This window comes from Lampetra planeri, chromosome 2 (genome assembly GCF_965212315.1).
Source record: "Lampetra planeri chromosome 2, kcLamPlan1.2.h2, whole genome shotgun sequence".
In the NCBI taxonomy this organism is placed as follows: domain Eukaryota; kingdom Metazoa; phylum Chordata; class Hyperoartia; order Petromyzontiformes; family Petromyzontidae; genus Lampetra; species Lampetra planeri.
In genome coordinates, this window is record NC_136108.1 from 13,673,062 (window position 1) to 13,686,861 (window position 13,800).

A 13,800-nucleotide genomic window follows, 5' to 3' on the forward strand; every position below is an offset into this window, starting at 1 on the left:
GACACCTTTTTACAAGGAGTCATGTTTGCATAGACCGCAATACCTGCAGTCATAATACAAACAAAAGAACATAACTCTGATAATGTGCACTGTCCTTGAAGTTGATTGGTCCACACCCGAGACAGCTTTCCTTAGAGCCTAGTCTCATATGGGTTGGACCAGATGACGCGCCTTTTGGCGTCATCTGGTCCAACCCATATGAGACTAGGCTCTAAGGAAAGCTGTCTCGGGTGTGGACCAATCAACTTCAAGGACAGTGCACATTATCAGAGTTATGTTCTTTTGTTTGTATTATGACTGCAGGTATTGCGGTCTATGCAAACATGACTCCTTGTAAAAAGGTGTCAGTTTTGTTGCCAGATAGAAGGGTAAAGAACCAATTATCATATTTTTACTGGCAAATGAGGTTCCCATAGTGTCAATGGGCCTTGTCAGCGGAAAGAAAGTTCAAGGCTGAGAAGTATCGTAATAAGATTTTGTCCAGCGTGGGGAATGGGTGTAAGAGGGGACCTTGGTCAAATTTAAGTGGTCTTAACATTTGAACAATAATCTGTTGTCACTTACCTTTGTTTGTTTACATTTTAAACTCAATTGTTTTATTCCATTTCTGCTCTCGGGTTCCATGTGGTAACACGAAGACATGTCCATGCATGGCTTTGGCAGCGAGCAGTGTACCAACTTGTGTTGGACAACGACTCCAGAATTGTTACCGAGGTCACTTCAATAGGCAGCATCAAAACTCAGCTGAATGAAGTGAAACAAACTTTGAATACAAAATGTTATGCAGTAATAAAATTTTGTTTCATGCTGTAATATGAATGGCCTGAGACAGTCAACTTGCCGGTTTAGTCACTGGTATAGTTGAAATATGGATTGTAACGTAGGCCCTCTGTACCGTTAGTCTCTTGCACTGACAATCCATTAGATAGATCCTTGAATCACCGGGTCACCTCTTCTCAATATTTCACGAATCGATATTGGGGGAAGGGGAGGGGGTGGTAGACTGGCTTTTCAATCTAGCGACCCAAGTTTGGATTCCAAGCCACGATAAACCTCAACGGAAAGTGATAGCCAAAGCGGTCCTGGCCCCCCTCTCTCCGCACCCGGTCACACCTCCTCTTAACCAACCTGCACTGGCAAGCATGGCGAAGCATGACAGAGAACCCCCATAAGACCATGACCGACACAGCTTCGGCAGACTTTTATTCAGCTCTGGATTTGGACTATCATGAATGCGTACTCGGAAACGAACGCGATCGCGGGCTTGCCATGGGTTAGACATCAGACGCACCAGCAGATAAACTCCTTCTCGCGAAGCGAGTACTCTTTAACAACTCAGGGGATGTTTGTGTGGTTTTTTTTGCAAGCGGGATGAGTTTAAATCAACGCTTTAGCACCACGTAATTTTCACTTTTTCTACGCTCGGATCCAACTGCAATCTTCACGTTTGCATTTCTTCCTGGACGGCTGAAGGTAAAAGTGCAGCCCTGAAATTGCTCGCTAACGCCACAGCTGGCAGAGGGCTTCCCACTCGAAAGAGCCCCCTACTAGAAGACATTTGGCCTACTCTTCCAAGCTGGCCCAACAACCTGGAAGAGGTGGGAGCACCCACACTTTATCCAACCACACGTGACTTGTCGAGCAACCGTGCTAGTGTATGCTGTAGGTTGGACAGAGCAGGATTCAAACAAGCAAACAACAAAGAAGTGTACGACATTTGTTTTAATTGCTGCTCTGGGAGATCGAATCGGCGGCCGGTGTATGGAGTGCAAGTCCTGTTGCGCGAATCGTTACACGACGGTAGCGTCCCCTGCTGAATAACACATTTGATTTGGCTTCAAAGGCAACACCGACCGGGCTTGTGTTCTTACCTAAGTCACTTGGTGAGCCGTGTACAAGGCCACTTGCCTCATCTGTCCAGTTGACATGCAACGTTGGGGCAACCTTGGCTTGTGGTTGGAACCGTTGAGCCAAAGTTTGGATTCCAAGGTTGGCATAACGATCCGTGTTTACTCGGTGCCCTCTAAAGTTACTGCACAGAGGGGCCGATATTTCTCGCGATTCTTCACGGTGCAAAGTGGAGTACGTGTACATGGTAAAGTCGGGGCACGGCTCACGCAGTGTGCTTTACGTAACACTCCATTTCAAATGCGTGTTGGAAAAAAAAACAATTGCGCTTTTCATAGTACACCCTCAGGGCTGGAGAGAGGTGAAATTCTAAAAGTTCAACTTGACTTTTGTTTTTTGATAATGCAGCACCATCGTAGTAGCGGCAGTTCTGTCGCCACGCACGCCTGGAACTTTTAAAACAACGTGGTTGGGTGGGCGGGTGGGGGGTTCTAATGAAAGGGCTCTATTCTTATCAGCAATTTCAGTTCACACAATTACCGGCCGACTCTATTTTGTTTGTTTAATATTAATATTGTATTTCAATAGGAGCGCGGTACAGAGCACAAACCGCGACACGAGTGGGGTGAGAGGGGGGGGGATACAGAAAATCCGCGGACCTCAGTCCCGAACACTGTGTCATCTGGGTTTAAAGCAAGGGGGGGGGGGATGGGCTCGCCGCACTGGAGGACTCTATTAACGCGGCCCGATTGTCTTCTGATATCACGCGCCACTGCCTGCCACCAGGGGCTACACGCCAGGCCCGCTCTGAGCACGCCGCTAAGCAAACACTCACGGCTCCACGTCGGGGCTTAATGAAGCGGCCAGCGCACGGGGGCATCTCTCCGTGCGCATGATGATGGTTGAGACCTTAGGAGCTCGTTAGTTAGGACGTGCTCGATTCCCTTCGGACAGTGCGCAAGGTGTGCGGATGATGATGACTATGACAATGATGCTAATGATGGTGGTTGATGGTGACGGTAGTGATGATGGTGCCGATGTCGATGATTTACTGATAGTGGTAGTGACCGGTAATGACATTTGGTGGTGGTGGTGATTTACGTGAATTGGACGCCAAGGGGCGCTCTCTGCTCAGGCAACGCGCTACAGTCGCTAATTGTGATGGACGACGCAGCGCAAATACCCCTCGCTGTGCCCACCGTTAAATCCGTGATGATGTTGGACACCAGCGAAAGGCATCTACGGCAGGGACACGGAGGTGCTCCGTCACCATCTACACACCGGCTTGCCTCATCCGTGTCGGGGCTGTCATAATAATGCAGGTAATCATAGAACACGTACGCCATTCAACTCGACTCATTCATTCGTCATTGCTATTCATTTTCAAATTCAACGCAGTGCATTCACAGCCTGCGTATTTTCTGTATTTCAATATACACGTAGGTCTTCATCTATTTTAGCTCTCACTTTTATTCTTTTATCACTTACGATTGCCCCTTGTTCCGGTGTTCCACTGCAATGTTCTACACCCTGATTTTACATGCTGGTTTCTATGTCGATATTGTTTGTTGACGGTCTCCTTTCAAAAGGCACTAGCTCTCTCAATGTGACCTAACCTGCAAAAGTATAGTCTGGGTGATTACAGCAACAGGTTACGGTAATTCGTTTATCGCTTGACATTGGCAGAGCGAGTGGTAAAGGGCTGCCCCCTACTGCGTTGCCCAGAGGGAGGGATCTTAAGCCGTAGTTCTATGATATCAGCTTCCGTGGGTCGTTCTATATAATTCGGAAGGGTGATCCACTGCTCTACGAAAGATCGGAATGGATGAAACGTCATCTCCTGTCATGATGCCTACAGCAAAATGAGGATAGATTTGGGAAACAAGACAAACATAGAATCAAATGGTGGGAAAAACAAACTTGACACGTCAGAGCGAGTTGCTTTTCCCATTTCTGAATCACGAAACGCAAGGCTCAAGACGCGCAGCAAATCAAGGCTTTCACACATTGTTCGGTGTAATTTTCGTTTTCCCATTAAAGTTTGTTGTATCATGCCAATAATATCAATGCTGTCATAAGTGCCGTTCGATTATAAGCATGCACCGACAATAAGCTGTGCATAATCTGTCAGTGGGTGGTTTTTTTTGTACTTTAGCCATATAATTAATCTGGTACTGTAATGTGAGTTTTTATTTTGTGATTTAGTTTTTCACGGTGTGGTCGGGAAATATATATATCCAGTCGTAAGGTTCATAGCACGGTGCGCTAACTACGGCGCTACTGCTCCACCCCACAAGTTTGATATAGCAAAAGAGTTAGAGATCTTTGAAATGCTCTGCTACTGCCGCTGTGAGTGCTGTTGCTCTCTCGGTGGATCAATTCAAGACGCCCGTGACAACGAGACGTGTCATCTCACAGAGGGTATTTCTGGTTCAACGTTTCACCGTATAGACGCACTGACCGATACGCAACATTAAATATCTTATCAATGGGCGATAAGCTGTCATTTTAGATGAAAGCACTATCTCTGACGCGAGCTCTGACGGTTTCCAGGTGATTTTGTTTTATTCGAGTATGATTTGGGCAGCGATATTTGATTGCTGTGCACGACTTGGAGCAGAACAATATTTAATAACAGCAGCGCGTGTTCCAGAATCGATCAACAAAGAGGGCCCGTCAGTGGCCGTATGTGCCTTCTTGTGGCCGAAGTCTGCAGGCTCTCGTTCGCTAATGTCGTGTCGTATTGCAGACTTTTGATCATTCTCTTATGGCTATTAATGCGTGTACTTCACGAAACAAAAGCGTGTTTGAGTCGGTCCGGCTTTTGTGTGATCCCATCAAGTAGCGATTGTCATAGGGTGTCGGATGCAAACTAAATAAGATTTCCGTCATTTATCCGTCTCTCCGCGGTAGGAAAAAAAACTACATTTCTTACACAACCCATTAGTCACACGGCCTTCCGGCATAATTTCAGCAGCAATTCAAGACCTGCAATCTCCGGACCGGTTTCTACACACAATGTCTCATCAGCGCGGTGTATGATACACGATCATCTGCTAAAATAGATCAAGTACAATTTTGCTTCAAATCTTTCGCGTCTCCGAACCAATCTTCAATTACACGTATTGCACCTTGCCCGACGCTGCAGGTGTGATTTGCGTGCAACACTCAATGAGCTCATTGCTATCTCGCAGTCTTGTCGCGTACACACGCGGTCATGCATGTGGCCCCAGCAGAGAGAAATCTGCGGGGGTCGCGTCAGGCGAACGTGAAGCCCCGCAATTGTTCCACCTCGATCCAAACCAACACACAAACGTCTTTTGTAACCAATCACGCACTGCACGAGACACCAAGTCATTAGAAAATCAGTGCGTTATCTTTAAATCGATATGCCTGGATAATGTGCGTGTATTGTATACCAGCGCTTTCTAAAGCATCTTTGTCTTAGCAGCATCAAGCACATGACGTCTATAAAACGTAAAAAAAATACCGAACAAAAACGTTTCTATTTCTTCAAGGATACTTAACTAGATACGAAATTTAATAATTTACGTCCGTTTCAGAGATTCATAGCAGGTGGTGCCGATACGCGGGCTGAAATCCCTAAGGCTGTCACGATCTGTCCCGATTGGATACATCCCCGCTATTGATACATTCCGTCACCGACCAATACTCTAAAGGCATAACAATAACGATCTGGTCCACGGGGTTCGCGTATTTCGTTCTTCTCGTCCAGTAGCAGATAACGCCCCTGCTCCTGCTGTACCCCGCTATCCTATCCAGTCCCACACCTCCCTCACCCCTACCCCCCAATTCCTTCATCTCAGCCCGCTCTTCCCCCACCCGACCAAACGCATACCAAGCCCCATGAGCTGCGCGTGACGCACGGGTTAGGCGCGGGTCAGAGCGCGTCGCACTCGCGACCTCCTGCCCAGTGGCATCGACAGAGAAACACGAGCTCAGCGGTCAGGGTTTATCCGCCACAAGCGAGGGTAGTGGTGGTGGTGGAGGTAGTGGTCGTAACGAGACGTGAGCCGCCCCGCTCCGCCAGAGCCAGAACGCGAGGGAAGGGAGCATGCGCGGAGAGTCCGGCTGGGCGGAGAGATAATCTCACATATATCGGCCGCATGTCAAATAGTTTGCGGATCGGAGCGCCGCGCATCACCGCCGCCAACCCGGGGCCACTGCGGATGAATGGAGCGAGCGGCGCTCAACTTGGCCGCGTTTCGCGCTCCACGCTGCACCGCTGCCCACCCCCCCTCCTCCTCCACCACCACCGCCTTTTGTATGCGCTCGCGTGCGCGCTCGAGTCAGCAGTGGCCGATACCAGCGCAGTGCAGAGCGACACAGCCGTGCGTACAGCACCCACCGCGGGCGGTAGCTTATCGCGCTCTGCCGTCTGCCTATTAGCTCATACAGTCTCATAATCGAACATTCCACGGCGCCGCCGAGCGCGGGATGCGAGAGGGGGGGTCCCGTGCGGGGCAGTAGCGAGCGAGCTGGCGAGGGAGCGAGCGAACGAGCGAGCGAGCGAGTGTGTGACCATGGCTTCGCTCTACCAGCGTTTCTCGGGGAAAATCAACACGTCCCACTCGTTTCCGCTGTCGGCCGAGGGCAGCCGACTGCTCGGCGCCGGGGCGAACCCTGAAGAGGGCGCGGCGCCGGCGGGGGCCCCGCGGCGTTACCAGCCCGCAAAAGCCGCGCTGCCGGACGGACACGCCAGCGACTCTGACGACGACTACGTAAGTGCCGAGCGCCGCTTTGTGCGGCGCTGCCTAGGGGGGGCGGGGGGGGGTAGGGGGGGGCGGCTGAGGTGTGAACGCACGAGCTTGAGAGCATCCCTGAACGATGGGGGGGGGGGTAGTAGTAGTAGTAGTAAAAAATAATAAAAACCTAAACCAAATCACGTCCATTTCCGCGCTTCGGTTCCATCACATGACGCGTAACTGACCTGCCAAACACATTGGCTGCTCGGTTTGGCTTTTATCGGCGCATCGGAGTGCCGTTTGGGCCCGCGAGTGTCAAGAGTTTGCACCGTGAATGTTGTGAGCCATTTGCTCAGTGCTAAAGAGACCACGTGCTGCAAGTTTTAGCGTCGATCGCACATTTGCTCTTGTAATAATTAGGTTGTGTATGCCGTGTGCACGACTCATTTCACCCATTAAGCATGTCATGTTCGCAACGCTTAATTTGCGAACATGTAATGTCATTTAATATTTTAACATGCCGTGGTCATACACTTCCTGAAAGTGCATGCGAACCTTTCAGAGCTTCCACCATAGTCGCGTACCTTCCTGTTGAGCTGTGCTGTGCGCTCAATTCTGTTGATGCCCATTTATTTGAAATACGATTGCCTTCCTGGAGTTGTATTACACAATACCGATTTCACGTCACGATATTGGCACGTTAATATATGCGCCTGTGCTGTCGTTTCGTGTTTTCCGCTTAGCCTATACAGACAGCTGACACCGCCTCTGTTTTGAATTTCAGATAGATAAATAAGACATCAATACGAATAAACGCAATACGGAAATAAATGAGAAATACTTTGAAGATGTAATCTTAAAATAAAATGATTCAAAGTCAAAATTATTTCAGCTTCCCTTCACAATGAGCTACGTGGCGCTGTCCATGGTACTGATCCTAGTGCTCGGCAACGCACGTTTTGTCTTGACATTTTGATTAGAGTTGGCAAATGCAAACGATACTCAGAACATTACCGGCGTCATAACACGACAATACACTTGATGTTCATGCCATATTATGCATCTAAATTGTACATATGGTATTTTTAAAAAATGTGTAATGTGCTACCGAAGTCAGTATGTAGTAATCTAAAGCAAACGCATATTGCAATCCCTAGACACGTTCATTTGACAATTCATATGCGAAGCTCTCGTCTTGCCGTTGTGGCTCATGAATGAGCAAATCTTTACCATGTGAAACGATGCTTATCCAGGGCACGGTGTCCGTGGCTGCTGAACACAGACCATTAAAGGCATCAATTGCATTCGTGATAGCGGCCTGACCCGGGCTTGGCTCTGTGCCTGCCTGTGCTTTGGGTGATGTTAATACGCCTGGTGCACACAATCAATAAGCGTGCTTGACCACACAACACATGAACAAAGATCCCAGCAACAGCTCAATTAATGATGAAGCACTACAATTAATGAAGTGTGAATAGTTAACAGTGGTATACAATTACACATTTTTATTATGTAAAGGTAGGTGATTTTTTTTGTAATTCACTTCCATGCTGATAATTGGAAGGATGTTATTTTTGTTTTTATATACGTAACAAAATTGCATGTACTATTGCACCTATATATCCCGCAGATAATTTATTGTGCTGAAAGGTAAAATATTTGTTGCTAAAAATAGTCTGCTGCCGCTGACTGCCTGCTGCCTTGGAGACGCTGTGCAGAGAATAGCTGCGTACCGCTTGCTGCTATGATGATGAGTTGATTCTGAAGGCAAACCGTCATGAGCTGTGCAAGGGAAAACTGATGTTACGTTAAATAATGAAAAATTTGTGCAAATTCATTTTTAGATTATAAAGTATGACAATGAGTTCTAGGATGATTCTAAATTCGCCAACACATTCAGGAATGAGCTGACAATAATAACCCGTAAATAAATGTCATTCGTAATGTATTAATAAATCAATAATGGATATATTTGTGTAATTTCTGACATGTCAATTTGCTTAAAATGTGCATATTAAAATTAACATAAGGTAATGTTAATATCTATGTGATCGATAATCTTGCATGACTGCTTTATATGTAATGTAATCCGTAGTTATTGATTTAATGTTGTTTAATAATATAATTCTGGATGAATCAATGTATTGTATCCAGCAAAAAGCACGCGCATACTCGGTACGTCAAATGCCTATTGCAACGACTTACGAATCACAGTTCACAATTTCGATCTTCGTGATTCCCAATGGAATTTAAACTGCATCTGCTCGGGGCTTTGGAAGCCATCATTGATATTCACAGCAGGCTTTGTTCTATTGACCTAACAGGTACCAAATAATTTTTTATACATTTAATAAAACCACGAGAACAAGTAAACTAAAGGTATGTTACATGGACATGCCTGTTAATTCTACTATTAGTCATGACATTTAATAAATGCTAAATGCATGTGTCTACATTTCACGTTTTAAGGATACATATATAGGAATGCACTTATTAGTTTAAATTTGAATGTTTATAAGGGGTTTTTTTTCGTGAAAATGTGTAATACTTGTGTTTTTTTATTGAAACATATACTTATATAGGTGTGTAAGTAAACCACGGTTTCTGCCTGCATGTAGGTTTAAAAGCCACGTGGCTTCCGGTTTCATAAACAACCTTTAACTGTCGTACATTACTCAAGTCATTAAACACTCAAATATCCTTTTATACATATAGGCTACTAAGATTACTGCAACATTAATTAATACAGATGTCGATGATTATAACAATCACATTAGTCAAAGTTGCAACTATGCAACCAAGGAGATCATATTTCAGAGAGTATCATTTTTTTTATAAAACATTGTAAAGTAGTTTAATGGCTTAAGATATGTTTTACTTTTATAACATAAAAAATATCTATTACATAGAATTGCATCTCATATTTTCAGAAGTCAATTTCCTAAGGTGTTTTAGTCGGACGTTTTGGCACAAAATAAAATCGGTTTTGTACTCAAAAAATTAAATCCTGTTGAAGAACACGAGGGATATGATTATATACTGGAATATGGTGCATATTTGCATTTAATTTTGAGTTTGGAAATAATTGTCGGCTGGTCTGGCATTTACTCAGGATCATAGGTCATGTGGGAAATATTGTACATCGTTGAGTCATGTATTCAAACCAATTTCTAGAGTGTTAAAATCCATATCCAAAATCAGCCATCCTCCCTCAGACTGTGAGATGACATTTGGAGTCACGCTGTAACATCATCACACTGTTCAGGTCTCTGCTCAAAATAGACTTATATCACTGTACAACAAAGGAAACTTAACGTGGAATGCCCACATCTACATTTGCACAAGTGTACAATGCCCCTGATGTTCAGCATTTGTCTTGGATAAGTTCAAATTGAAGGGTACATTTAGTGTATAAAACAGGGTCCACATATTTCCAAGTATGGGATAGTGTGAGCAATTAACACAAGACATGTATAATGTCTAATTGCCCTCATACTTCATGCACTCACAATGATCATGTCAATCTTGACAATTTGCATTCCAGTCCTGACAGTATATTTTACTGCTTTTATAACTGTTAAAATATCATTAGCTTACCAGATGTTGCATTTACCTCAACTTGAGCTGAGTGAGCAATTTGAGTTTATTAAATAAAAACATTAACTTATAATGTTTTGTGTCTTCATTAAGCACTCTTTTTTATTTAGAAACCTCAATGATATATAGCTAATAAACGAATGCATGCATATTTGCAATGAAATTGAATGAGGAAACTTTATCATTCACTTAAAATAAACTTCAGGGGACAATGGTGCATCAGCAAAGGCTAAAACAAAATACCTCATCATCTCTCCTCTGAAGAAGGGCGATTGAAAAAGGGCTTTCTCCCTAATGTATTCAACAGTGATAAAGCACTGGTAATGATCATTGATAGCAACGTATTTGATTTATCATAATGTAGCCTATGTACATACTTTTCTACCAACCGCAAACAAATATTACATGAGAGTGTTCCTGTTATTAATCTGGAGAAACATGTCGTATGAAATGATGTCCAGGAGCTAAATGACACTGTCAATTTTCGAGTCACGAGAGGGCTGCAGGAGAGAGTTTGCGTAGTTTTGCTGCTCCTCCGATCAAGGAGCACAGAATACAATGTGGGTTCCATGGCCACAATCCCAATGGGTTTTATCCTAAAAATGTTCAATTAAAAAGGGTATGTGCACATCGGCCTGTTGATGTTGTGATGTGGTTGATGGTCACACCACTGTTTTCGAGGAATTTGAAAGTCAGGTGGTGCGGTGATGTTCGGGTCTCCAATGAGGTGTTTATTCTGTATGTTCTCGCTGTTTCACTCAATTACTGAGGCATTGTTGCTAGTCATGCCGCACAAGGTTACATGAATGAGATGAGAGTGGCACCTTTTCTCTTTTTACCTTGCCAAATTGGCAGTGTGTTTACGTGATAACACGGAAAATTTGAGAAAGTGCATGTTTATAATTAATTGTATGAAATACGTACATATAAAGTAGCTGTCCTTGTGGGATTTACTAAATTACCAAATGTGTCCATATGAGAATTTCCCCATTACTAGCCGTATCAATATAGCCCAATATTTGCATACTGTTCTGTTAAAAAAAAGATAATTTTAATTAGTTTGACTCTGATACTGGAGATGTCAATTGCTGTACAATGTAATTGGGTTCTTGCCAATATATATGTTTTATATGTTCATTGCAGATATATCTTAAAAAGAAGACATATTTCACAAGTACTTGGGATATAATTGTATGAGTTGGGCACATTAAGGTGAAAGCTTATGTCTGTAGTTTGGAATTATTTAAATACAGTAATATTAATTATTCCAATGGTATGTGTCAGTTATTTAAAAGTATATACTGTATATCTACATTATTTCCCACAATACATAATAAACAAAACCAACTTCACATGCAACTATCTACAAGAATGATAGCTTAGATGTCCGCCATTTCAAATGTTAGATGAGTTTATGGTCATCATAATAATAATGGCTCTATTATTATAAAGTAATAATATTGCGGTAGTGGGTAGGCCCTATTCTGCTTTCCCTGAGCCTGAGTTCTGACCCAAAGAGTCCCTTTCCTGGGGTTACAAGGTTATTCCTAGTGACTGGCTAGGAAAACACCTAGTCAGGTAGCGCATTTCCAGACAGATTAACACTTGCACCGGTCAAGAAGGTGGCATAGAAGTGCTTTAGTCACTCATAGCATACAGCAACACAGACTCGTACTTAATCTAGTCAGAGAATAATAAACTCAGTTTCATGAAGCACCTTTCAAATTGGAAATGCCAGTCTATGGAGGAGATGGGCACCAATGGGTATATCATTATAATTGGTTCTTTACCCTTCTATCTGGCAACAAAACTGACACCTTTTTTACAAGGAGTCATGTTTGCATAGACCGCAATACCTGCAGTCATAATACAAACAAAAGAACATAACTCTGATAATGTGCACTGTCCTTAAAGTTGATTGATCCACACCCGAGACAGCTTTCCTTAGAGCCTAGTCTTCTATGGGTTGGACCAGATGACGCCAAAAGGCGCACAACTCAAAGACAATGCACCATCAGAGTATGAGAGCTCGGGGCAAGCATCTACACTATGGGAACCTCATTTGCCAGTAAAAATATGATAATTGGTTCTTTACCCTTCTATCTGGCAACAAAACTGACACCTTTTTTTACAAGGAGTCATGTTTGCATAGACCGCAATACCTGCAGTCATAATACAAACAAAAGAACATAACTCTGATAATGTGCACTGTCCTTAAAGTTGATTGATCCACACCCGAGACAGCTTTCCTTAGAGCCTAGTCTCATATGGGTTGGACCAGATGACGCCAAAAGGCGCACAACTCAAAGACAATGCACCATCAGAGTATGAGAGCTCGGGGCAAGCATCTACACTATGGGAACCTCATTTGCCAGTAAAAATATGATAATTGGTTCTTTACCCTTCTATCTGGCAACAAAACTGACACCTTTTTTTACAAGGAGTCATGTTTGCATAGACCGCAATACCTGCAGTCATAATACAAACAGTGTAGATGCTTGCCCCGAGCTCTCATACTCTGATGGTGCATTGTCTTTGAGTTGTGCGCCTTTTGGCGTCATCTGGTCCAACCCATATGAGACTAGGCTCTAAGGAAAGCTGTCTCGGGTGTGGATTAATCAACTTTAAGGACAGTGCACATTATCAGAGTTATGTTTTTTTGTTTGTATTATGACTGCAGGTATTGCGGTCTATGCAAACATGACTCCTTGTAAAAAAGGTGTCAGTTTTGTTGCCAGATAGAAGGGTAAAGAACCAATTATCATATTTTTACTGGCAAATGAGGTTCCCATAGTGTAGATGCTTGCCCCGAGCTCTCATACTCTGATGGTGCATTGTCTTTCAGTTGTGCGCCTTTTGGCGTCATCTGGTCCAACCCATATGAGACTAGGCTCTAAGGAAAGCTGTCTCGGGTGTGGATCAATCAACTTTAAGGACAGTGCACATTATCAGAGTTATGTTCTTTTGTTTGTATTATGACTGCAGGTATTGCGGTCTATGCAAACATGACTCCTTGTAAAAAAGGTGTCAATTTTGTTGCCAGATAGAAGGGTAAAGAACCAATTATCATATTTTTACTGGCAAATGAGGTTCCCATAGTGTAGATGCTTGCCCCGAGCTCTCATACTCTGATGGTGCATTGTCTTTGAGTTGTGCGCCTTTTGGCGTCATCTGGTCCAACCCATATGAGACTAGGCTCTAAGGAAAGCTGTCTCGGGTGTGGATCAATCAACTGTAAGGACAGTGCACATTATCAGAGTTATGTTCTTTTGTTTGTATTATGACTGCAGGTATTGCGGTCTATGCAAACATGACTCCTTGTAAAAAAAGGTGTCAGTTTTGTTGCCAGATAGAAGGGTAAAGAACCAATTATCATATTTTTACTGGCAAATGAGGTTCCCATAGGGTATATCATTGTTACTGGAATATGGGAGAAAAGCAACCCTGCCCTTTGCACTTCTTATATATGCTTATCAAGATTGAGGGTAGGCTCCGTCTAGAGTTGTCCCTGTAAAAACCCTGCCCTAGAAATCTAAAATTTACTTTTCTCATTCTCAACAATGAGGAGTTTTCCTCACACAGCTGCTCTCCGACCGAATTTTGCAGTCCATGATGTGTCTGCGGCAAATCATCTTGGACATCTAATTCT

At 43.8% G+C, this 13,800-nt stretch overlaps 1 protein-coding gene across 1 annotated transcript in view; it reads left to right on the forward strand.

The window, feature by feature from the left end:
- Positions 1–6,392: 6,392 nt before the first annotated feature.
- The window catches only part of LOC144733539 (inactive dipeptidyl peptidase 10-like), an 88,479-nt gene continuing 81,071 nt past the window's right edge, over positions 6,393–13,800 (forward strand). Inside the window, exon 1 of the mRNA XM_078615510.1 lies at positions 6,393–6,590. Within this exon, the coding sequence (XP_078471636.1) occupies positions 6,393–6,590 (198 nt within the window). The remainder of the gene's footprint in view (positions 6,591–13,800) is intronic.